We start from the raw sequence: 26112 nt of genomic DNA, 5'->3' as shown, positions 1-26112 counted from the left end.
CTGTAATTTAATGCAGTCTGACATATTCGCGCGCTGCAGCCTTCAAAATGACCAGAGAGCTGAGTCAGCGCCTCTCAACACAAACTGAATATGATGAGCTTCATAAATGTAAGATTTGTTGCAGGCCTTCTGGGCTTCATAACACTCTAGCTTAAGGATCTGGGGCTTATTATAATCAGTTGTGTGCAAAATTGTTTCATGTGCTAATATAGTTGAACAAAACAAAGTTTTTTTTTTGTTTTCTATAAAGAACTGAAAAAATAACAGTCAGCCAAGTGCAGGCTGCAGTAAAGCAAACTTGCAAAAATAAAAAATTTGATTCTGCAGTTTAACCTCTGTATTGTTATGCTTGAGACAGGATGTGGAGCAGCGGTTGGTGCAGTGTGACTGAGGACATCTGAACTTATGATCCTCACAACCAGATGTTCAGTACGCGTTTAATGTGTAATCTGATTCGTTTTGTCTCGTCAACAAACTCCTAATAACCACAATAAGCATCTGAAAATTACTTGAAAGCTTATGAACACAAGCTGAACACAAACATGACCACCAAAGGTGAACACACATTTATGAAATCATACAATTTATTACGCCTCTCAAACGCACAATACAAAGCATGTAAAGGAGCCATAAACCTTGTCGCCGTCGAGGGCGACCTCCCCCGCGCCTGATGTTATGAGAGGAGAAGAGCAGATATCTGTGATGTTTAGACACACGGCGCTCAGAACACAGAAACGTCACAGCTACAAACATGAAAGAGGAGAACACACAGCATCTTAAATAACTCAGAACAGAAGAAAAGAAAACAGTGGGGTGGAGGAGATGGAGCGCTAAAGGAGCAGGAGATGGAGAGGAGGGGGTCGAAGGGGCACATGGCGGGCGTATGAGGAAACCAGTCTCCTCCTTCTTCTTCTCCTTCTCCTCCACCACCACCAGCCCCCTCCATCCCTCCTCGCGCTCATAATTAGCGGTTCGGCGTCGGTGCTCGTTTTGGGTTACTTTCATTCCTTTTCCCATTTCCATGAAAACAACAGAGGGACAAACAGGCCCACATGTGTCTCCGAGTACACCAAGCTTAGAACAATGGAAGAAGAAAAGTGGGGCATGTGAGTTCGCCCTAGATGAAAGCTAGAGCGGGAAAACACAGGAATTAGTGAGGTTTTCCCTCACATGTTTTCAAATCGAGTTTTCCTATTGGATAAAAACGCAGCGTGGAAGGCTGGAACAGCTTAGTTTTGGCTTCAACTGGTACACACCATGAAAGGCAGGCCAGGCAGGCAGTGGAAACTTTTCAACAAAACTCTGGAGACCTATAGACATTCGCTCTTGTACTAGCCCATATGTTTGAGTTATTTCAACGCGTTCTACGTATATATATGTCATGTGTGGCTCATTGAGAGTGCGTCTTTCGGTGTGCTGTATCTTGCAAACATGTGGGCAATCGTTCTCTGTTTGTCATAATTGCACTAAACACATCCAGTTATCTGGCATCTGTTCTGAGGCATTTCTAAATCCATTTACAAATATTTTGTCGATGTGTACATGTTCGCATCGGCCGCTCTGGTTTCGGGTCTCTTTCAGGATGTTTCAAGCATGTGGCTACAGTCATTCACACCGCTGTACCAGATACACCCTTCTGCCCCTAATAAAGAATACGCAGATATAATGAGACACGTTTCAATGAATCAGCCCAAAACCAATCATATTAATAATGAAACATAAAAGGGTTAGACTAGGAGACTTAGGCAATAACGGGAAGAGAATAATGTGGAATGAGAAGATGACAGAAGGACACTTAACTATCTCCAGACCCCAGCAGAGAGCCTCGGGGGCATCTCCCTATCCTCTGCGCCCTGATGTCAATCACGTTAAGAGGAGAGTGAAGTGGTGCGCTCTCCAAAAATCCCTCAACAGATGACTTTCATTTCTAGGTCATACAAGATGATTCCAAGAACAACAAAACGCTATCTTGCCAAACACAGAAAAAAAAGCAGAAGAAGGGAAGCAGTATGCATTTTTTTTTCATCCACATAGCTCCTAACAAATGCAAATACCAGCTCAAGTTGAAAGCTGAGCTCAAAACCAGACACGGCTAATGTTGTCACGACCTATAAACATCGCTCTGGGTGCTGGGATCAAACACTGAGATGCTGCACGGCTTGTCTTAGATTGCTCTGCTGTGAACTTTTCAAAACATTTAATCGAATAACTGCTTTAGAGTCAAAGGTCTTTATAACACCCCGCACGGGTCGTAGGAAAGATTTGAGTTATTATTGCCGACATGACATATCAATTTGACACACGCTGTCGGAGGTTGGCACACTCACTTAACTGCTAATAGAGACCACACTGACCATGTCATAGATACACATATGAAACAAATGGTGCGCTCCACCTGATCGTACACTCAAACCACTTAGATCAGAGCTGCTTAGCTATGTGGTTACACATGGAGCGCTGCCCCGGGGAACTATGGGTAATTAATGACAGAACAAGGGTGGCAAGAATCTGTCTCTGATTGACCTGCTTTGACCCTCAGTGCTTAGTTGCCATAGTGATTGGTCAGCCTCGTTCCCTTTGGGTGACTGGTCGAATCCCTGGGGCGACAAGGTGGTCTGTAGGGTGGGCATGAGTGAACAGAGGGGAGGGGGTAGAGCAGAGAAGGAGGTGTGGACTGGGGTTTCAGATGGGTACAATTACACGTTACAGCAAAGAGGAGTCCTTGTCCCACCTTTGCTCCACGACCTGAGGGTGGGGGTCACTCCTACTTCCCCCACCTTATCCCAGTCATCTCTGTTTACAGAATGCAAGTCTTGGCCCATCCTTGGCAGTAGGGGGCACTACTAATCTACTGTGCCCCAAACCATATAGGTCAGCAGAAAACTGGCCAGGCAAGTTCTGAGAGATTACTGTCCACTGGCTCACAAGGATGCGCATTCATCATCAGCCAACCCAGCATAGAGAAGCTGGACTGTCATTGCTCTGTCGGCGGTGCTAAAAACATGGTAATTCTGCGAGGGCAGCAGAGTTTCTCATCTGTTTAACCCTTAACTGATCAATCACAATGAAATCTTCAATCTGGCTAGAAAATCTGTAATCTGGCTCTAAGGGGTGATTCAGTATCTGAAGAAGACATCCAAAGGTCCTGGAATGTTTCTCCGTCTTCATTTCAGATCAGACATACAGACACAAAGACACGTGCTGTGGGCCGTGACCCTTCCCTGGCCTGTGCTCAGCAGGTAGTGACAAATGACCTGATAGTTAATCCGTCCTGAGGTGGAGCTTTTCTACGGGGAACAGAGAGCCTTGTTTGTGACAACAGGAAGTTTAGACACTGTTACCAGAATAAGCACATTAAAGGATGCACATGCATGAACGCATGCGTGCACACACGGACGCACACACACTTACTTGCAAGCACATCTGGCTATAGTTTTAGATGCAGTTCATCGTGGAAAAAAATCCAAACAATGAGCGGTGACACGTTAAAATGGAGGGGTCGTATGCCAGTCAGAGGAACATAAAGGTATGAGGTGGTTCTTTGGTCAGCTCCGTCTGGGACACTGGGTCATTGTTGGGTCTCTTACAACCCCCGCCATCTTCCCGAATGGTCAGCTTTTTCTACGACCTTCTTTATTAACAATCCAAGGGTGAATGCTGGGCATTGTGGGATTTTCCCCAGTCTGTGGTGTCTTATTGGAGCATGCTCATGAAGTCTGACGCCAAGAGGCCAAGTCAGCAGACCACACTGACCTGATTCACCAGGGATGGAGAGTGTTAGTGGGAGCTCTAAGAGCCCCCCTCTGATCATGTTCCCTAGACCACCTCAACCAAACACTACAAGATGACAATGCAGCTCAGTACAACAGAGTCCTGAACTGTGAAAAGAGTTGTGTGAGTGGTTTGAGTGGCATGGACGATCTCCAACAAAGATCAACCGTTTCGTTCTACAAGTTTGGGCTGAGCAAGTGTGAGAAAAACTTCTGGCCAAGGCTGTGAAAAACATTCAGTTGAAATTCTGCAGAACCCCAACCCCCCCCCCCCCTCTAAAACACACATTTGTGTGGAGAAAAAAATTCAGGCCACATGAAAAATCCTCCTGACGTGAAGGGTTTTGACTCCACAGTTAAAGAGCCGCAGTAAACAATAGAAAACCAGTACAAAAAAATATCCGCAGATGCACACATGCAACGAACGCAAGTCTGGCTAGAGACAGAACAACGCTAGAAGAAAAAGGCCGCTTTAAAATAAAAGAGAAAATGTTTAGTGTGTTAAACCCTTATGAGCCTGTCTTACTCCCTCAGGTTTAACATTCACAGAGCTGTGGCTCTATACTTCGACAGCTATTAACACCAAAGCAATTCCTATAAAGTTTCAGTTCAATGGGCTGAGATATAGATTTGGTATAAAGATGCTTAGTGGAACATTTAAAATGCAGCACATGCAAATTACTATTGAGCTGAGAAGTGGACCCACTGAGGTTTTAATATAAGGCGACCTGATGGAGCCGTCTCGTGTTCCTCGACAGTCTGAGCACAATCACAGCCAGAAGGATGGCGAGGCCGTCGGGGATAAGTAATGCAGAAAGCGGAGAGAAGCCAAGCACCTATCTGTCTGAGAGAAGAGAGGTAATGATAACAGGAAGTGAGATGAGTTGGTCTTGCCCTCTGGCCTACCAGCCCATCACCTCTGTTAAAAAGGTCCCTCTCTATAAACAGGCCTCTCTCTGCCTATTAAACAGATAGTACATTAGGCTTGAGCCGTGCAGAACAGTGTAAACACAGCCGTCTGACGGAGGTGGGGGGCTATTCCTGGGTCTTCCCAGGGAAAGAACTCCATCACTGCTCTTCTCTCCCACTGTAATCCTCTCCAGCTAAACACAGGAAGGAAGAGATAGGTAAATAACTCAATCTTCTGATAAACCCAACTGTGTTCCAGTTTGAGAAGGCTTGTTATGCTTCCAAAAGACGGTGGACATTAGCAGAGCACAGAAATTCATGTTGTACACATGTGTGTATGTCACAGAGATACACAGTAAATATGACATATTTAAAGGGAGGTGTATGATGAAGTGTGGTTTTTGAGGGGAAAATGACGAACAGAAGGCGATAGGCGAGAGCCAAGGAGGCTTTGTCAAGAAACAGACAGGAGTTGATCCTCAACCTCCTGCGGCTCATTCTGTGAGCGGATTTGTGTTGCTCCAGGGTTTTAGGGCTTGAGACAGGATACGCAGAGGCTGGGATGAGAGAGAACGTGTTACTGAAAGTGGATGGATGGGGAGACGGTCAGTCCAGGTCAGTCCAGATGTGAGGCTGTTAAACAGTAGGGAACTGGAGAAGGTCAGTGCTGGACATCTCAGGGCAGTGCCCCGGAGTCATTCACACCCCTTTGTTACAATCTCTGGTAAAACACAGCAAAGCCACCCCCAGTGGGGGCAACAGGGACACAGCAGAGATGGGGAATAAGGGGAATGTCTGGGATGTGGGGACAGGCTCCATACCCCGGGGGAAGGCCAATTACAGGCTTAAAGCCCCCTGTCTGTGGCATGCAGCTCAGATAAAATGAAACTTTCTTGGGACCAATATCAACATTTTTCCTTCTGTCGCCGTAAGAAAAGATAAAATCCAGATGTTACGTATATATAACTGCATGTTAAGTATTCTGGGGATTGGTGTGCATTCTTATGGCTTTACATAACAGGAAGATGACACAGATTTTATTGTCAGGTCACTGACGTACTGCAGACCCGAAGGTTTAAGCTTCTACAGGTCAGTGTATGTCCCGGAGAGGTCAAGGGATAGAGGTGAAGGGTCATGCACACACTGACACTGTACTAGGGGGGGGTTAATGGAGTATGTGAGTCACCAGGCTCCAACCTGGCTATATACTCACAGAAAACAACAGACACGTACACACAAAAAAGGACTAAGGACTCATGTTGAAGAATTACATATGACACAGCCAACATAAACTTCACAGAGTTGGACTTGATTCAAAATGAACCCCGAACCTGTGCCTCTAAGAGACAGATCCAAAAGGAATCCAAAGATAGTCAGACCCCATCTGAGTAGATCTGGAGATAATTAGGCCTGAATCAATATCTGTTCAACCGAAAAAGACCCAAATACAGAGAGAACACCAACACTGGCAGCGGCAGCATGATGTTCCACCTATTAATGAGCAGCTGCAGTTGAAAGCAGTAGCATTAGATGTGATTTTTTTTATGAACTCGACAGTTGTCGCCCTCTGATTTGTGTCAAAAAATACACTTCTCTCCTGTGTGAGAAGAAAAAAAAAACTATTGGCTGATATATTCCTATCACATCACAAAACTTTGATATTATTTATGGCCCTCAAAACTCTAGTAGACAATACAGCCAACCTGATTAGTCACTTGGATACAGCTGTCTCAGATTTGTTGTTGCCTCCTCTTTCATAAGAAACAAGTGGACCTGTGAAGACTCTAATCGTTTATCCTGGTGAACTCTTTTTATATTCCAGTAGATTTCCAGAATAACTCAAACATTTTTTTTTATCTTGTCTGAAGTTAACTAATGAGGGCAAAAGACCAGTTTTCATTGTATATATAATCTTTTTTTCAACTCTGCAGTTGCACTTCTGTAAATTTATGTCACATCACTTTAGCCGGATTTCAGACTAAAACACAAACATACAGCAGAGACAGAGCAGAGATAAGCAGTCTGAGTGACACATGCGTACGAGGACGGGACACGCAGCCCAGTGCAGCTTTCTGTCTGAGCAGCGCTGTGACCAGTAATAACTCTGAGCTTGAATGTTTGCAGAGGCATGCCCTAGTAATCCCAGCAGAGTAAAGCAACAGGCCGGGGTGAGAGAGGTTAGCTCCTCTCTACTGCACTGCTGTCATCACTAACATGTCCAGTGATGTGACAGACTAATCAGTAGTAGGCCACAAAGCAAACTCAATAACAATACTAGCTTTAAAAAGTCTGTTATTGCATTACATTAAAAAAAATGGAGCTTGCAGCTTGTCCCACGTCAGCCCTCTCTGGGAGGGTCGTACAGTAGTAGTGTACATGTTTAGTTTGGTGAGGTAGAGGCTCTGGCTGGGTCGTTGATGGGAAGCTAGTGTGCCTGTGATGTTCTGGGAAGTGGTGAAAGAGTGAGTCTGTTGAGTTTTGCCTTGGCCGCACCACCCCTGTCCAGCAGTGAAACACGTCTAGCATACACATTCTGTAACTGCGGGCTGGAGCCGGACCAAGCCTGCTCAATATGAGCCATTCAGGCCAAAAAACCCAATTACATGCCAGACAGCCAGGGCCCAGGGCCGTAAGGGAGGGGAGGTATAGGTTCAGGGCCTGGGTGGCAGTGCCAGCCAAGAAGATATCTGGCCATCTCACACAAATATAAGCACTATATTGGGGAGGTAATAAATCTAACAGTCTCCGTAAAGGCAGTGTAAATTTAAGTATTGCACTAACCACATTTATATCAAAGTCCAACTAATATGTCAACCTACATAACCACATCTGTGTCCCAATCTTATTAACCTCTCGAGTGCAAGCCCTCGTAGGTATATTGCCTTTCAAGTAAGGACTAGAAAAAGAAAAAGAAAAAGAAACATCTGCAAAAGCAGAGTTTCGTTCTGAAGCAGCATATTTAAGCATTACCTCATGAGCAAAACACCACGCTGCTGCTTAGGAAAAGTCGTCCAGGAGGTCGCAAAGTAGCTATTACACAGTATTTTATATAGAAGAAGTGTGTGCGTAACTGTTGGGAAAGGCATGAACTAGGCTAGGCCCTGAACTCAATGGCCCTTTGCCTCAGAATGGCTGCTGCCCGCACTAAGGCTTCAGTACACAGACGGAAGAGTTGGCCTGAATGAACTCGCACTGTCCACCGGCGATGGAGTGTCCAGCCCTGTCCAGTCGAACCCACAGCAGCCCTCACACACTCAGTCAGAGCAAACACAGCCCGACCACCAGGCAGAGCCGAAAGGCATTTCACCCCGCCATTTTGTAATGTAACTGTTCTCCGTCCACGTCGAGCCAAAGCAAAAAACCTCACATGGAAATTAAATAAACAGAGGGGGGGGGCACAGAGGACACACAACTCATTTCCCTTAATACCTCAATAAAACTGAGGCCCGTTTTGATTGCAAACGCCGACTCTCACATCATGCTCAAGGCTTGATTGTGAGATTTGATTCTTGAAGAATGTAACTTTGAACCTGGGTCTAGTTCTATAAATATATGTACAATCATGATGCTACAAACAACCACAGCCTGTTATTAACAAAGTCCTCATCAGTTTAATGAGGCCCGGCTCCACCTGTGGACACAGTCACCTAAAAGGCTGGTAGTTATGAGACTGAAACTAAAAAAAAAGCGAGAGAGTGGTGAGAAAGTCGTACTTTGAACTATCCAGGTATAGCAGACAACCATGGGGGAGCGGATCAAAGTGAAGTCATGAAGCAAATGGATACTGGAACTATAAGCCCTAAAATCTTCTTCCCTTATTTAATAAAGCAGCGATGGCCCCAGCTGAGGACCAAGGTTTATGAGGTTGTTTTCAAATTCCAATTTGGCATGGGGCACGGCTGCAAGCTTGTTTTATTTTTCCGTGATTTAGTTTAATAAGTTCCTAAATACTCTGCTGTCCTACTGCTTGCTTTACAGCTTCAGGAATATAAAAGAGACTCAATGAAAATAGCAAGGTAAGAGAAGGAGGAAATGGATTTAGCATTAGTAGGCTTCCCAATATGGCAGCGTTCAGCTCGGTTAGAAATCTCCCAAAATGTTAGTTGACTGCTAAAAAGCTGACTTGAACAACGGATTTGTTGCTCTTCTTCCCTCCGTCGCTGTATCTCCATCAGACATGCCCTCTGACCTTTCCGCAGTCAAACACACGTGTGCATCCGCCTCTGTCCGCCCCCTGTAAACTAAACTTCTTCCTCCTCTGGACTAAAAACCCTCTAAACAACATGATGGAAATCTGGCATTTACGCGGTGTTTACTGGATCCAAATGTTTTCCCTACAAACACAACTGACCTTGTTCATGGAGGAGAGGAATCTGCATTTTTTTTTTTTTCCCCCAGTCTCTGTCAGTTTAACACAACATTCTGGCCACCATCTAGCGAACCACAAGCACCCACTTACCTGCTGAGCGTCGGTAATAAAATATTTACCCGAAGGGAAAGATGTGAAAGGATAATCACAGAGTTAATTACAAATTGCAGTGAATGTGCTGTTTTTCTACTCAACTCTGTCAATGAAACATTGTGAGGATGTGATATAAAAAAAGCATGTGTGCAATCTTAAAGTTATTCGACCCACATTCCTCAATATTAGGAAAGAGCATTGCTTGCAACTGAAATATTATTTTGTTGCTAAATGGCTCAAAACTGATGTTCTCTCAGAGCCGCCACCACATTCTGAAAGGACACATTTCACTTTTCATCGCCTGTAACGCATATGGATAATAGGTTAATGTAAGATGAGTATGGACCTGCAGCAGCAGCCTCTCGAAGGCCAGGCAGGCGTCCCAACGGGTCAGGCCGGGGTGGCGGAGCGTCTGGGCCGTAGCCAGGCCCAGCTGGAGCACCCCGCAGTGGCTCTCTAGCGCCCCCCAACTACTCCGGAACAGCTGCATGTAGGAGCACAGCTGCTCGGGGGTCACGCGGCCTGAGAGGAGGAAAGAGGATACTGTTATTATCTGGGGAGAGATTCGGAGCCATCGCAAATTCATCAATTAATATTGGTCATCATATATCATACATCATACAGTACACTCTCCACAACTGTACTCTGACTGGTGGTCTAATGGTCTTCTGTGTGCCATATGTCACAAACAAATAAAAATGTATACGGTTTCATGGGACACACACGCAGACACATAGTTATTCCTCCTGATGGGAAGAGCAGAGCGTGGAAACTGAATAAATAGACAACCTTTTTCCAAGCATAACAACCTTTTTAATAACTATCATGCACTCGGCTTAGGGCAGAGGGGAAGGACTTATACCAAAAACAGACCATAATATTATCTTAATGAGCAAAAAGTCCACAGGCCGGGAGGACGTGTGTGTTTGTGTGTGTGTGTGTGTGTGTGTGTGTGTGGCTGTGCCAGTTAGAACGCAATATTCTTTATAAGCGCAGACTTCAGGTGGAGATTTACTGTCAGAGTTTTCAGTGATCTGTTTACATGAGTCATGAGAGTGTGCATGTCACCCGCACCTCTCCTACATGTCGACATGTAGGAGAGGTGCAGGAACAGTGATAAGAGATCTTGGGAGATCGTCTTGTGTGTGACTAATAAGTGTAAATCAGAGTTTTCTATGAACATTTAGAGGCCGAACACAGAGACTAGACTCGTCACACATTTTAGGACCCTCTGATTCAGCCCACAATCCCCTCCTGCGAAGATTCACTGAGACACAGGAAGGAGCATAAAGGGTGTAAAAGGCTAGAAGGGGGGTGCACAGAGTGGCCTGGAGGTAGGTGGGGCTGTGGCAGGGGCTGGGATAGAGAGGGGGCACACATTAACTCCCCATAAAGCCTACTTCTTCATGTTGATGTTCTGAACCAGCACCAGATGTGGGAGTATTTCCTGTTGGACTACATGGCCAATGTTTTCTTTAGCGGGGCCAAACACATAACTAGAAGAGAAACAGACAGGCAGCATAAAACATGGAGCAGAAAGCTCCATTTAATACAAGATACAATATGGAGTCATAACAAATGTAAAGACAACCCCTTTTTTTTCTGACTTTGTTAAACTGTCAAAATCGATTGGATGGAAATATTTTCAGACGGACGATTGGAAGGAATCACCCAGGGAAGCTAGTCAGAAAAAAAATCATTTCATGGCAGTTGATAAGTAAACCTGACAGCAAAATAGATTTCTGCAAGTCCGCCTGTTGGGACACATACTTTCCACGCTGAACTGAAAGAAGCAGTGTGTTGTGTTGTGTGGCATTTACTGTACGGGCATTACAGAGCAAGTGCGTACAAAAGGGAATTTAATTTATTGCTGAAATTAAGTTCATTTTTTTTGTATAATCTGCAGTCCAGACATATTTAAAATGCTGAAAAGCTCTATTGTGAACATATCCATCCATAAAGTCCTGGCACTATAACCAAGGTTGATGTGCCAACCATAATTCAGCACAGAACCAGGAAATACATCCAAAGTCAGGGCCAAGCAAAATTTTTACCCAAGAATAGGCAACCAAAGGAACCAAAGAATGGTACACTGTAGGCCAAATATAATCACACTTTACAGCTCGGCTAGATCATATGAGACTTAGTGAGAAAATGTAAGACACTGGGACAAAAAAAAAACAGGGGAAAAAAAGTACTTAAGAGAAGAAAGCCGCACAAAAGCCTGTTCTCCATTACACAATCAAACAGTGCTGGCTGAGCCTTAGCTCTTATCTATGCCACTAAACTTCCCTCAAAACAGCTCTGTGATTCCTCAAGCATCTTGTTGCCAGATGCAAAATGAATCGAGATGATCTGTCAGCTGAGCTACGGCTTCAAACTGGGCAGTTTCTGAAAGAATAGCAGCGCTATAAAAGGTTCTTGTTTTCAGCCTCTAATAAATAACACTGCACATGTAAGATGACACTGTACTTGTTCTTCGAATTGACTTTCCCATGTCAGCTTCATCATTAGTTTTTATTGGGCAAATTAACCATTGTAGGCCTATTGTGATTTTCATGTAATTTCATTGCCTTGAAAGATGAACCGCTTGAAAACAGTTCAAACTGCAGTCAAGTTGGTCAGCATGTCTGTTCTATGCCCAAAGGTTTCCAGCACAATACTCCAATTTGTGTTACTCTTTGGATATTACCTAAGATGGTAGAAGAAACCTGAACCTTTTGGTCATTTTAATGTTCGTCTGGCTGAATTTATTGCAGGACCAGCCATAAAACAAATCACATTTTCAGTCTCATGCTATAAACAGTTTGAGTTGCGACCCATTTTAGCCTGATGTGCAGAAGTGGCAATTGAGGCTCGGGCAATGATCAAAGTCCAGAACAATGCAAAAAAAAAAGGGGGGCAACAATGATTTAATCCTGTTCCTGGAAGATGACTTGCATTCTAGGTGCACAGAGTTACTCAGAGGCTAAGTGATGTCTGATGTCAGCTCAGAGCTGAGTGCTTGCCGGCCTCAGCAGCTGGACAGCCTCATAAGTAATTTTACATGAATGGGGGACACAGGAAGGCTGGGAGATTTTTATTTATGCACTCCAAGAGGAGGAAAGTCCTGGATCTTTTATTTGTGGATGCATATTGGGGCCCCCTTTCAAAACTTTACTGTACAGGAATGGTGAGCGCAGGCTAGGGCAGGGCAGCTCCACCGCTACATTCCTTCTTTAATGTTTGCATCATAGAAAAGTTTTTATCTGTGGTTCCTCTTCAGTAAAGAAAAAATATCTGTCAGCAGTTTGCAATTCAAAACGGTACCTTGTCTCCAGTCACTGGACTTAATTTTGTTAATCACAAATAAAATCTGATCTTATTCGGGACATGTTTTTGTATTTATGCTGTTTTTGTTTTGTGTACTCTAACAAGAATGTGCAGCCTTGCTAGTGCCTCCTTAAAGCTGCACTGAAGCAGTGCTGTTTTGAGCGTTTGCATTCTTGGCAATCCATCCAATAGTTGACACATTTCAGCCAAAATCACAAATATGAACCTCAGGGTGGTGCTAGAAGAAAAGTTAGGGGATCACCAAAGTTATTAGGATTCATCCTCTGGGGACCATGACGGGAACACATGCACAAAATTACATGGTGGTCAAATAAATCAAGATATTTCCGTCTGGACTAAAGTAGTGACAAACATACCCAAAGACACAAACATCCCCGAAGCCACGGCGGCAGTATGGTTAAAAATCATACATCACGTTTGTGTATGAGTCGTGTGCTCATGACACAATTTAGAATAACATGACAGCACATAACGTCGGATTAGGGAGCTGTTCTTCTATCTATGCTGTTGTTTTGTTTTATAGTGATGATGCATGATCCAACTAAGACACATTTAATAAGACAGAAGTAAGAAGTAAATATTGCAGTGAAATAAATGGCCGTTCATTGTGACATATGGAGTTTTCATTTCATTTGCTTGCATTACAAAGTTGAGATAACCCCCAAAATATGAATTTCTTTTGTCCTAATAAATTCCAGTTATATTCATTAACTCAATGAAAGCCATAAATCAATTATTAGATGAAGCCTTTTTGCCAATGGATTGCAATATTCATTTAAATTAAGATTTAAAAAAAAGCAGCGATAATACTGTGAATCTGAAACTATAATGATATTACACTCATCACTGCTGGAAATGATGAATGCAATCAATTGTCTGCTCGGGTCTCGCCCCTCTCTGCTGTTAAAAAAAAAAACCCCAAACTGCACTGCAGGAAATAAGGCCCTGTCAACACATCTCATTTACACACTGCAGTATCAGTGCACACAAGATATACACAAATGTGACGCACACATATGCATGCATACATACACACGCGTAGATGGACAGATAAACTCAGGTTTACGGACGATGAAACCGAAGCTGTCTAACTAATTCCCTGCTAAGACCGAAAACACCCAAGATAAACACCGGACTGCACAACCACATACACGTCTACACACACACACACACACACACACACACACACACACACACACACATAGAGCGAGGGAATTTCATCATCCCATTGTGCTATGAGAAACCTGACGGGTCATACTCAGGCTCTGAGAAATGGATTATTTTCTCTGTCTCTCTCTGGATGATCTTATCCTGTTGAGATGAAAAGAAGCCAAGTTGGCCTGATACAGTATTTTATCCACTGATCTGCATAAATCCGACCAGAGTGAGAATGCGTTGGGGTGCGAGTGCAAACATTTTCTTTTACTCTCCTAGCGAGTGAGTGGGCACCGAGGGAGCAAGATAATCATTAATGTGTTTTATGTTACCGGGTTTAACTTTGTCTCATATGAGCAGAGCATGATGGATTGAGAACACTGCTGGTGGTGTTGGTGGGCAGGATGGGAACTATGTGGGGGTGCGTTAGAGAGCTCAGGGGGCTTCGTGGAATCTGGTCCTCTGCCAGCGCGGTATAAAGATTCAGTGTGTGTGGAGTTTGCCCCCTTCTCTCCCCACTTTTCTCTTATTCTGTCTCTCAGGGAAGACATTAAGTCAACAGAATGTCTGTCAGCAAGAGGGAGCAGCTTTAACACTACACCTTCTTCACACTTTTACTTTCGCAGTCTTGTCACTGTCCCTCCCGATCTCTTTGTTCCTCCTGTGTCTGCAGCTTGTTGTTGGTGCATTTGTGTAAATAAATCCACAATGGAGCAGACATCCAAAATTAGAAGGGCTGCTGTTTAGCACAAATGTGTGAAAGGAAACCACTATGTGTACGCAGATGCTTGGCAGAATGCGTGGGGTTGTGTGTGTGTGTGTCTGTGACCTCCAACGTATTACAACCTGCTTGTTACGAGAGACGAGACCTTCTTTACCTCACAGATTATAGGAGCCGAGGGACCACGCTGCCCCTCCCTTTTAACCCCATTCTGCCAGATGCTAACATGCATATTAGCTGTATGTGTGTGTGTGTGTGTGAGAGTTGGGAGGTAGCATAAAGGTGAACGTGCACGAGTACGGCACTGTATAGTTGTGCATGTAATGACTTGATTTTTGCGTGCCTACACATATTTTTATCCCTCACTTCAGCCCCCTTTTGCTTCATTAACAAACAACAAAAGTTTTCAAAAGCAGCGTGTGTGCGAGCTGAGATGTGTGTGTGAGTGTGTGTGTGTGTGTGTGTGTGTGAGTGTGTGTCATAGAGCCAACATGTGGTTCAGATTTCCTCTGTGGCCACATGGGCAAATACACGTGAAGGCAGAGAAGTTGGATCTCAGTAGGAGGCGCTATGGTTCTGTTCCAACACACTAACACACACACACTTCTCTCTAAGAATATCGATCTTTAGTCGTGATGGTTTTATTTCATGTGAAAGCTCATGTTTATTTTTTTTTCCTGGATTTGGTGTGAATTTGTGCATGTGTGTGTGTTTTTTTTATTTTCATGGGAAACCAGATGTGCACTTTGCTCCATCTGTGGCATCTTGTTTCTCACCCATGCTCATCTTGATTGGCAGCTTCTCCTTGCTGGCTGTTTCCACTAGTTGCCGACGGACCTCCATCACCGCCTCTTTGTGTTTACTGGTCAGCATGGCCTCCCACAGTGACTGTGCTGCAGGTGATCTGTTTTACGTAAAAAAACAACCAAGTAGAACAATTAGTTACAAGGAGGGGGGGAAAAAACCCACTGTAGTACTAACAAGCTGCCCCTGCTAGCTCCAGACCATGTAGGAAACACAAAAGCACAACGTGGACGTGATTGAGTGCTCATCTCAACGATAGAGAGCCTGACGGTTGGGGAGTGGTGACTCCCCTGCGGGACCCCTCACAGGAAAAAGCTGAAATTAGTGGAGGGAACATCAGGAATGTTCTCAATCTTCAAACGTCCGTATGCCAACATTCATCTGGACTGAGCAGTGCTGTCCTTACATCAGTAGCAAAACAACAGAGTCTGGAGACTCGTCCTGATACCATCTCGGCCCCTTGTCTCATTATCAGCGAGGTAATAAAACACACTGATCCACATCTCTAATGGGAGACTGAGGACAAGGCATGTGTGTAAGACTATTACCATCTGCCCACAAGCAGTGGAGACAGCTTCGAGTCTTTCAATGAAAGAATGTCACAGGGGGTGTCACAGAGTGACACTTTCTCTTTTGAAACGGGTTCCGATATCTGAATCGAAGCTGCGAAAATGTTTTATATTTCTGTCTCCATTGGTCTCCGCTCAGACGGCCCTGTTAAAAAGGCACTGACACTTCGTGGCTGGAAAAAAGGACATCAACAGTCTACATATCTGTCTGTGCCTCTGACAGTTAAACTGTCACGAGTGGATCTTCTCTGTTCCTCTCAGGAGTGACCAGAAACTGAAGTGAGTCAGAGACAAAGAGGGAAAAAGGGGGCTAAGGATGGAGAGAGGGAGCACGTTGACAAATCCACTCTGTTTTTCTTTTCTTTCTCTTTTTTCTCTCTTCGTACTTTTTTCTTCTCTCGCCTTTTCTCCTTTCTAACTGCTGCCATGTGTTTAATATCAGATGTAATCTGTTCCAGACCTTGGGCTGGGGCTAGATGGGGAGGAGAGGGGCTCACACTGGGACAGCCGCCATCTTCACACTAGAACCAGACACAAAGACCGGCAAAACACGACTCAGCCCAGGGCAAAAGTCTAATGTAGAAACTGATAGGAAAACAATAATAACAATAATAAAATAAATAAAAAATTGGTATTTAATTAAAAACTTCTGCTGAAGTTTCGATTAAGACACGGAGGAGTGTGTTGGAGTTATTGGTCAAGACTTGTGACGTGGTTCGTTTTCTGGAAAACATTCGATTTTTCATAAAAACACCAGCACGGCTACGATTACGCAAACTGTGAAGACCCGCATACTTCTCATGGCTGAAATACCAATACTGTGACTTGACCGTGCCATATGTGAGCAGCCGTGTGTGTGTTTTTGTTGTGTTCATGCATATGTTTGCACACAAACCCGCAATACATCCGCGTGCGTGTGTGTATGTGTGTGTTCTTGGACGACACAAGGCCTCGGTAGAGTGCGGATGAAATATGGTTCTAATTTGGCTCTTTGCCCAAAAGGCCCTGCTCTCCTCCTCCTCCTCCTCCTCCCCCTGCCACCCCCCTGCTGTCGGCCAACTCCCCCTGATGCTTTCCCTCGGCCATTTGGTCAGACGAGCTGGGCTGAGAGGTGGGGGGTTAGGTTTATATTGGCAGGGTGTGAGACAGGCTCCATAACCAGCCAGGAACCTTGTTGAGTAACTACTCTACTATGGAGGAGAGGGAGGGCAGGGGGGCTGGGTACATGGGGTGCGTGTGCTCGGCCATCTGCGAGCGTTAAGTGCAGCGTGGCTCTGTCTGTTTGGAAAGGATGCTCCGGCACAGACTGAAGGGGGCACTCTTGCACTTGACTTGTGTACGCACACAGTGGATGTCCTCTCTGGACTGCTTGGACAGGCTGAGTGGGTGTGTTTGGAGTGTGTGGGTGTTTGTGCCCAGATCTAAATTCCACTAGATGAGTGTAATGAGTGCCGTACCGTTAAAAAGCAGTTAAGCATCAAATACTGTGACTTAAAGAAAGACGCGTGTACGCCGCTAAAGAATTAACCCTTTAAAAGTGATGAAATACCTCTGACCATGTCCAAGTCATTAACGGCAGTGGGGGTGAGGAGGGGGATAGTTTTCCTGGAAGTGTGTGATGCAGCAGAAAAGAATGGCTCTAACTGTTCTGACTCAGGATTTCTTAAATTTACTCCCCATCCTGTGGGCCCCTCATCACTGGGGCGAACCTGCTGCGTGTATGTGCGCACACGTATTTCAGTGTTTATTTCTCTTTACTCTGACTCCCACTCACGTTTACCACACATTTAAGTAAGCATGATATGATTCAGAAGTGAGTTACACATAACTGATGAAATGTCAGGAGGTCAGAAAAGGTCAGTTCACCTAATTTACAAAAAAAAAGAAAAAAAAGAAAAAAGTCTTTCATTATTTCATCTCCCCTGTAGCCTTTATGTCCCTGAAATCTCTGCTGTCGCTGCAACACAACAGGAGGGAAACAAAATCGTGTTTGCGGCGCTCAAAGCGCTGAAAAATAACATTAAACAAACTCGGCAGCAACACCTCTCTCTAGAAGTTCGCCATCACTCTGCGTGATCTACTTCAAATGCTTTCAGCAGCTTTCATGAGGAATAATTCTAGTGATGAAAGACAACGACAATTAAAACAGAATTTTATAGAAGTAACCGCAACTGTCATGTTGTTTATTTAAAGGAAAATTAGTGCCGAATTTCATAAAAGTCATTTTCAAATGTTCCCAGCACCTCAAATGAAATGAAACTGAAGTGGACTGTATTGCAGTGGTGGCAGACATCTCAAATCTCTGCAAATAAAAGCAAAATGTTCTGCATGGCTACATACCACGAGGGAGAAAAGCAAATCTGGTTGCCTTTAACTTAACAGTTCTCCACTTAAGACAGCTGCTGAACTCCATACTACTGATCACAGCTCATAAATTTTGGACTTCTTGGAGTTTTGACAGCGTCTGTACAACAAGTACATCCACAAACTTTAGTACTCTCCGGTGTATATTGATGTAACTATACTTGTGATCAAGAGCATTGAAGCTTCACACTCAGCAGACTGATCTGTTTCCCAGCGCAGATGATTCAGATGATCTGTGTACTTCCCAACAGGTCTTCATGCAACGGATCCAGCCTAATAGAATTGTGCAAGGTCAGCTCCGTTCCTCTGCGAGTTCATTTATGGAGTGTTTTTTTAAATGGGGTAAAACACACTGTCGGTTTCCTGTAAACATCCCTCATGTACATGAGTAGACGAGAAAAAGGGAAAGAGATGGACTAAAACCAGACCCCGGCCTTGAGTGTCTTTGTGTCCTGGCAAGAGGGACAGATGACCCAGCGGATTTATGGACAGGAAAAAAAAAAGAGGGAGAGGAGTTCGGCAGGAAGCACGGAGAGGAGGGGAGATGCTCGCTAAGAATTAAACACACCGCCGCAGAAGAACAAGGAGCTCTCATTAGCCGGTTTCATTCAGTGATGACTCAACGTACTTCTAATAGCTACAAAAGAACAGAAAAACACATTCAATGCGATTCCAATTCATGTTTTTGAATGAAAGGAATCTGTTATTACCAACGACGTTTCCTTTAATGTACACTAGAGGTAGAAGTATATGTTTCATTTATGCAGTAGAACTTTGTATATTTATAGTAACTTCAATCAACGTCTGTAAAAATTCATTCAGAAACTTTCTTCTCTGGGAGCAGGCCAGAGAGGCCTGATGAGGATCCGTACAGGGGGTGATGCAGGAGTCTCTTCTTCCCCTCGTGTCTCTTGGCTAAGTTTACCATTTCAAATGAAAGCCAGCAGCAGGGGCTCTTTGAAGAAGAGGGGCTGGAGGATGTAAAGTGCCATCTTTTGGGGGGTGTTTTATCGTCTTACTGAATAAATTCATGTGCACTCGTTTTCCAAAGAAAAAGTCTGCCCTGTAGTGAAAATCAAATGTTAAACGTAGAAGACGGCATACGAGACGGAATGGGTTTTGTTATCTCAGTCGTGATGGGAACACGGAGTACAAGTTGTTCAGGTGAAAGTAATCTATGTGATTGATGTATTGTGGGTTTCAGGATGAGATGCCTTCTCCTGCTAGGAGAGGGAAAGAGAATTAAGGAGTAGAAGAAACAGAGACACGTCTGAAACGGTCCGGGGGACATGTCAGCTCGCTGATATGGCTAAATCCTCGCATCTCCAAAACATGACTACCAAAAAAATAAATAAAAGAAAATTGACAGATATGAACTGAATTTTACAAACAAACCAAGTTATCAGTGACCTTTAGGGGAGTCTTGATCAAATCAGTGTGATAAAAGATGAAAGCAGCCAAACTGTGTTGCTCGGATATGGCTCAGAGGGAGAATTGGTTCGGTTCTTTTAAGTGGTCCGACAAGGCTTCGAAATATTAAATTGAAACTATTTTAGTTTGATCTTCAGTCTGTGTTGCGGTAATGAAAACTACAAGTCGCAGATTGGTTCTCGCACGGGTACGGCTTCGATTACAATGCAAAGTTTTATTCTAGAGAAGACAAAGCACTTTTCCGTGTCCGTGACTACATCCTGCGCTGCAATTTATATCCCCACATACTCACATTTATCATCAGCTGCAGAGGATCAATGGTGAGAGTGGAACATGAAAGGCTGTTACTACACGAATAATGTTTTTAACAAGGTACAACATAAGGAGTCTGTTTTTTGACTGGAATCAATATCCTGTGTACCAGCTGTCAAACGGACCTTGTAATCCTCTAAACATACTCGGCTTGTATGGAAACTCATGCTAGACTGTGAGCAATGGTGGTGTAGTTTGTTGTTTAGTCTATAAATCACTTAAGAGACAAGTATAAGTATGTAAGTATAGAACAGCAAAACAATCTTTCCCCTGTAGGAACCACTATAGGATGAATGTGGCCAGTCTTCATAGCCCTCCTTTATTCTTGGTGGGGTAAAAACAGGGTTAGCTGCGCTCAGCTGTCTGTCATTTTCTCTCTCGTCTCCACACTCCACTATCTCTGCCATATTTTCTTTTTTGTTTCTTTTCCCATACAGCCCGTGCTCAAATAAGCGTGCATGGCTTTTTTTTTTTTTTATTCATGCTCACATTTCCCAGCTGGGACAGAAATAGGTGTTTTCCCTTCCATCCTGGTGGTACGCATGCAGGAGCTGCTGGGCAGATTTGAGGAGATGGCAGCCTCGCAGTGTTTTCTCATGGCAGGGTGCGGTCGGTTACTCTGCCTGGCTCGAGCTCAGCAGCTCCCGAGGCAGGCCCATAGCACCTTGGCCACCCGTACTCGGGTCTGCCCACATGCACACACTCCCACCACAGGATCAAGGTCGAAGGCGGCCAGATGATGGAGGTGCAAGGGTTCAGTCTGAGACTGAGAGGAAACTTGGTGCCCTGTGCCAGTGGGGTTCATATGTTCTACTCCGGATCACAAGGGCTGTGCAGCCAAGCACAGCAAATTACACAGACTGGGCTGGAAGGTACCTGACCACAAACACACACACACACACACACACACACACAGGCACACTAAACAGCACACCCACTGCCACTTTCACTCAACATCCTTCTATATACAGCAAACTGTGCATCCTGGCTCTATTTAATGGCTGAAAAAGAATGCCATAGTACAAGAATGACAGAGTAACAAAAAACAGAACAGGCAAAGGAAATGTGTGAGTGTGTGTGTGTGTGTGTGTGAGTGAGTGGACACACCCACACAAAGTATACTTTCTCTCTGGCATAACTACTAGAACCACAAAGTGAAAGTCAGGTTGCAGGATAAGGAAAATTCACACCAGGTTATGAAAGACAATACGGCAGTAATTGCAAAGTAAGTGTGGGGTCTTGCCAGGAGAGCTAGAATCAACAACCACCCACAGAATGTTTAAGACACGGTAATCTATAAAAATATCCTGGAATTACCGAGGGAAATATCATACAAAAGGTCCAAATTAGGTCCGCACCTAATATTTAAAGGCTTCAGCCGGTCTACACAACAAAACCAATCAAAACACGCTGTGGTCTGTGCTAAATATAGCTCAACAAATCATAGGTGTATAAACATACAGTAGGAGGGATCTTATTATATAGACAATCAAACCACACAGGGCCAGTAGGGTCTAGTGCTTTGCACAGTTCACATCATGCAAAGAAAACAATCAGTTTTAGAAGCGTGTGCTTTTGCAGACTTCGGAGAGATTAAGGTTTAACAGCAGTACAGGTCTAAAAACATGCATTTTGCAGAGCCCTGTTCTGTACATACTCGACTGAACTCCGCCTATGGTGAGCCGCGCACTTGAAGGCAGTTAAATAAAGTGGGAACTCTAGGCTTCTTTCTTGCTGTGCCTCGGCAGCACTTCAATCTCCTAAACATCTGTGATAAGGCTCAACTGGGCCATCTGCTCAGAGATAGCGCAGGCAATAACACTCCTGCTGATCCTGCTGGCCCCGATCAGACACGTACTCCATACAGGCACAGCCTCCGCTGCATTACTTATCACTGTCAGCCTCACTTCTTCATCTGCCTGTTTGTGTCCCGGCACCTTCTGGAACTTGTATGTGCGCAATATCTGAATCTGTCATCTATTAGAAGTTGATAAAGATGTTCGGCCGCAGCTCACATTTGATGAAAAGATCAGGAGAAAGGATTGCAGACATTGGTGCTCGGGCGTCGTCCTCTGCACAGCCACCTTGGGGTGATCCGTCGTCATTCACTTAACCCTTTCTCATAGAAAGACAAACATGAGAGGGTCAGCTTGTTACTGCAGCATCGAGCATACGATATGAAACATTTAATCACTCTGCTCAGGTTGCACCAAGGTATTTGGAACAACTATAGTGACTACAGTGATGCATTTGTGGGTGTATTGTTGGTATCTGGTTGACGTTTGCCCCAGATCAGAGCCCTGCATCTGAGGGTCGGTGCAACCTGCCCCCTGCTGTGTGCTTGCATTATCTCCTACAGTACAGCCTGTCTAAACAACACTGACAGGGAAAGATCTAAGACTTAGTTCCATTACAACAAAACCTCCCACATAGCTCATTGCATTCAGTCCATGTGTAAGCCCTGTTCATGAATACGGTCAGACATTCTGCATGACAGCTCCAGCCACAAAACTCTTCTTCTCAGTCAAAGCCTTTTCCTCCTGCAACCACATGAAGGGTCAAAGCGGGAGTGGAACACATGATGTAGGACTAATCCCTGCCATGTACAACAGCCCCACCGCAGGCGCCTAACACGTGCATCTGCACAGCCAAAGACAAGAGGCCAAGCAAGCTTCACTGAGCAACTGGCACCCAGTGCTGGTCATGTGCCACTCAGCTCGCTCAGCGGGGGCTGGCTCTAGGCTGGTGACGGTGTGTTTGCACATATGTGTGTTTGGGCAGGTGGGAAAGGTAAAAACGTATAATGTGAGTCTGCCGTAGGTGTCGTTCCAACAGGCGGTTCCATTTTGGATCTGGTGGCACGTTGGTAAAATAACTCTGACACTGAGTGAAATCATAACGGTATTTTTTTCATACTCAGATTCAGGTCAAACCCCATCCACCTATTCTGTGAGCAAGAATTAATTCCATAAGGATATGATAAATATTCCATGGATAGATAGTAACAAAATAAGTACCATACAGGGGCGGTCGGTGGCGTAGTGGGTTAAGCGGCCGCCCCGTGTGTGGAGGCTATAGTCCTTGCTGTAGCTGGCCCCGGTTCGAATCCCGCATCAGATGGCTAATTTACTGCGTGTCACTCCCCCTGCTTCCTGTCTATCTTCAGCTGTACTATCAATAAAGGCATAAAAAGGCCAAAAAAAAAAATCTTGAAAAAAAAAAAAAAGTACCATACTCATCCATAAATCATCATTCTGGACATCATTTTAACCACAACACATACAGCCAGACAACCGTTTCCACTCACATTCACACCTAGAGTCTTCAGTTAACCTATATTTGGGAAGACATTGGAGCGCACACAGAGAACGAGAACACTCAAACCCCACAAAGAAGGACCACATCAGGCTGTCAGGATGAAACACTGGACCTGCTCTGCTTCTGCTCAAGTGATGTACACGTTTTCCACTACACATGAAAATCAGCCACAAGAAGTCACTCGCCAGACAGAATGCTTACCTGTAGCTGATGCAACAGCGCCACATCTGACGAGCTTGTGCTCTCTCTCTGGGTAATGAAACATACACTTTTGAAATAGAAGCTAAAACTTTGGAAGGATTCATGAATATGCTGAAAAACACTGCGTGATTGTGACTGAGATTATAACTGGTGTAGAGAGTAAGGCTGTCTATCAGTTAAGCCCAGAGTAACGTCGTCAGTGTCTTGCGTTGCATGGCCAACAGTCCAAAAGCCCAATAAATGCAATTTACTCTAATGTTAAGCAGCAATTTGTCACATTTCAGAAGTTGGAACCATGAAATATTTGAGCATTTCTGCTTGAATATTAACTTGACTGAATGATTAATTACTTGTCAAAATAGTTGCAGATAAAGTTTCTGTTGATAATATACTGGGTGCAGCAGTAGAGGGACAGAAATCACACATTTCTATGCAGGGAATAAAATCTCTCATCGGTATATGTCATATCACACACACAAATTGGCTTATGTTTGCAAAATATGAGGCTGCAAGACAGATAACCTTAAATTTTGTCCTTTGAGCATCTGTTACATTACAGATTGGGTCTTGGACTTAACACTGGAAAGTATTTTAGTTGAGATCTATAGACAAAGATGCAGCATGTCTAGGTGTAAAACAAATATTTCCCTATTCAGCCCTTGAACATTTGTTGTCAACACAATAACTCCTGATTACTTTCTAAAATGTGTCAAGTGATGCGATGAATGATCAGTAGTAATAAAAGTAATTTCAAGCCAAGTCTCTCGAGTATGTGATAATAACAGCTGTGTGTACGTAGAACACCGAATAACAAGAAAATGCTTTTCAAAACGATATCAGAGATGCACTCACTGGGTCTGTGCGAGACAGCCGGGCACCAGGGTGCTCTTGGAGTGAGGGGTTCGCTGCAGACTCGTGAGCTCCAGCATGTCCACTTGTACGTCCGTCACGTGACCAGGTAAAGGTTCGAGCACAGTCAGAATCTTCTCCACCAGATTGTCGCCATGGTGACCAACGGCTCCTGAGGATAGTAACAATGAAACATCAACATGTGGATAATATAAGGAATATCAGACAGGATGAAACTAATTTCGAGGACTGCTTTCTTCCACAAAATCAGACGCATCGTGTCTCAGGCGGATACAGAAAAACTAGTCCACGCATTTGTTACTTCTAGGCTGGACTATTGTAACTCTTCGTTATCAGGCTGCTCCAATAAGTCTCTTAATGACTTTGCAGCTAATTCAGAATGCTGCTGCACGTTTTCAGACAGGAACCAAGATCAGAGATCACATCTCTACCAGTTTGGCTTCCTTGCATTGGCTACCTGTAGAGTTTAAAATTCTTCTCCTCACTTACAAAGCTCTTCGTGGTCATGGACGGGGGACTTCTCTCCCTCCCTCCCTCTCTAATATTATAAAGACTTTGGTCTAGACCTGCTCTGTATGAAAATAATAATTGTGATGATGATTGATGCCACATGGCCCACAAAGGAGGACGATTTCACCTGTAAGATCCATTGTCCGGTCCACGAAAATGATGGACGCCTTATTGGGAGCTGTCTTTCTTCGGTTTTTGGCTTGAGGGTGATTGGCCAGTTCCCCCGCGATGATGCGGCTCATGGGACCCACAGCGAAACTCTCTTCCCTGGTGCCTGTGGCATCGAACACTGAGTTCAACACCGACGCCAAGGATTTGATTTCAAGCTGCAGTTCAACGGGGAGAGAGTGCACGTCCACATCAGCCAGGCTTCCAAATCTCTTCTTCTCTGGACGTTTGGCGTTGATGAGCTGCAGGTCAGGTGAGAGCAGGGGGAACAGGTGTGCAAACATGGGTGTGAGGAGCAGCTGCTGGGACACGGGGGCAAAGACCACGGGGGCGTGCATGACTTCAGCCGTGTAGTTCATGTTCCCCATCCACTCGCACAGCTTCTCCTCAAACTGCTCGAACACGGGCGTGCCTTCCAGCTCCGCCGTGACATTGTTGGCGAGCAGGTGCACGGAGTGAGCGACGGTGGTGACCACGACGCAGTACTGGAAGTGACTGAGGGATATGACGTCTTTAATGATGTCGACGGTTCTCCCCTTCAGCAAGGTGCTCACCACAAACACCGCTTTCGGTTCATTGGCCCCGCAGGCTTCGAAGCTTGAGAACTCCTTCAGGTTTCTGGCCCCTGCCTCCAACAAGGCGGCGGCACCTCCGCTCCAGTGCAGAGCCTCGGCACACCTGTCATCCATGAAAACAACAGCTTTCTTCACCTTGGACAGCACCTTCTCCCACATCCGGAGCGGGAACTGTGTGAAGTCCTCCGTCGTCAACATGTTGCCGGTTGTCGGTGTCAGCTAAATGCGACCGAACAACGGCAAACACGCACGTGAGAGATGATGAAGCAGCAGAAAAAAAACCAAAACAAACACACGAGTCTCTCAGAGGTGACGTGGCGAAGCGAGCGTCGCGGTATAAAAACGTCACACACACACACACACACACACACACACACACACACACACACACACACACACACACACACACACACACACACAAGCTTGAAGCGTTGTCATGGCAACGAGCACCAACTGTCAGAAGTTGCGGTCGGAGTGTTAATTTAAAGACTTATCGATTAATTTTTCGGGATTTAATATTGTTATGTAGCGATTTCCGACCATAATTCAAAGGTTAAAAAATAATTGCCATTAAATTAAATAAAATTTAAAAAATAAAATTAATAAATGTTGATATCAGCGGTTAAGTTAGCCGTTAATT

General features: G+C 44.6%; 1 protein-coding gene across 1 annotated transcript in view; it reads right to left on the bottom strand.

Moving 5' to 3' along the window:
• scfd2 (sec1 family domain containing 2) overlaps positions 1-25835 on the bottom strand; it is an 85361-nt gene extending 59526 nt beyond the window's left edge. The window contains exons 1-4 of the mRNA XM_010731006.3: positions 24857-25835; positions 24202-24370; positions 15127-15254; positions 9488-9663 (exon numbers count right to left, since the gene is read on the bottom strand). Coding sequence (XP_010729308.3) covers positions 9488-9663; positions 15127-15254; positions 24202-24370; positions 24857-25670 — 1287 coding nt within the window. The 5' untranslated portion in view covers positions 25671-25835. The remainder of the gene's footprint in view (positions 1-9487; positions 9664-15126; positions 15255-24201; positions 24371-24856) is intronic.
• Positions 25836-26112: the final 277 nt, after the last annotated feature.

Source organism: Larimichthys crocea, chromosome XVII (assembly GCF_000972845.2).
Source record: "Larimichthys crocea isolate SSNF chromosome XVII, L_crocea_2.0, whole genome shotgun sequence".
Taxonomy (NCBI): domain Eukaryota; kingdom Metazoa; phylum Chordata; class Actinopteri; family Sciaenidae; genus Larimichthys; species Larimichthys crocea.
The sequence above is the reverse complement of the archived record's forward strand: the minus strand, read 5'-3'. Positions and strand labels throughout refer to the sequence as shown.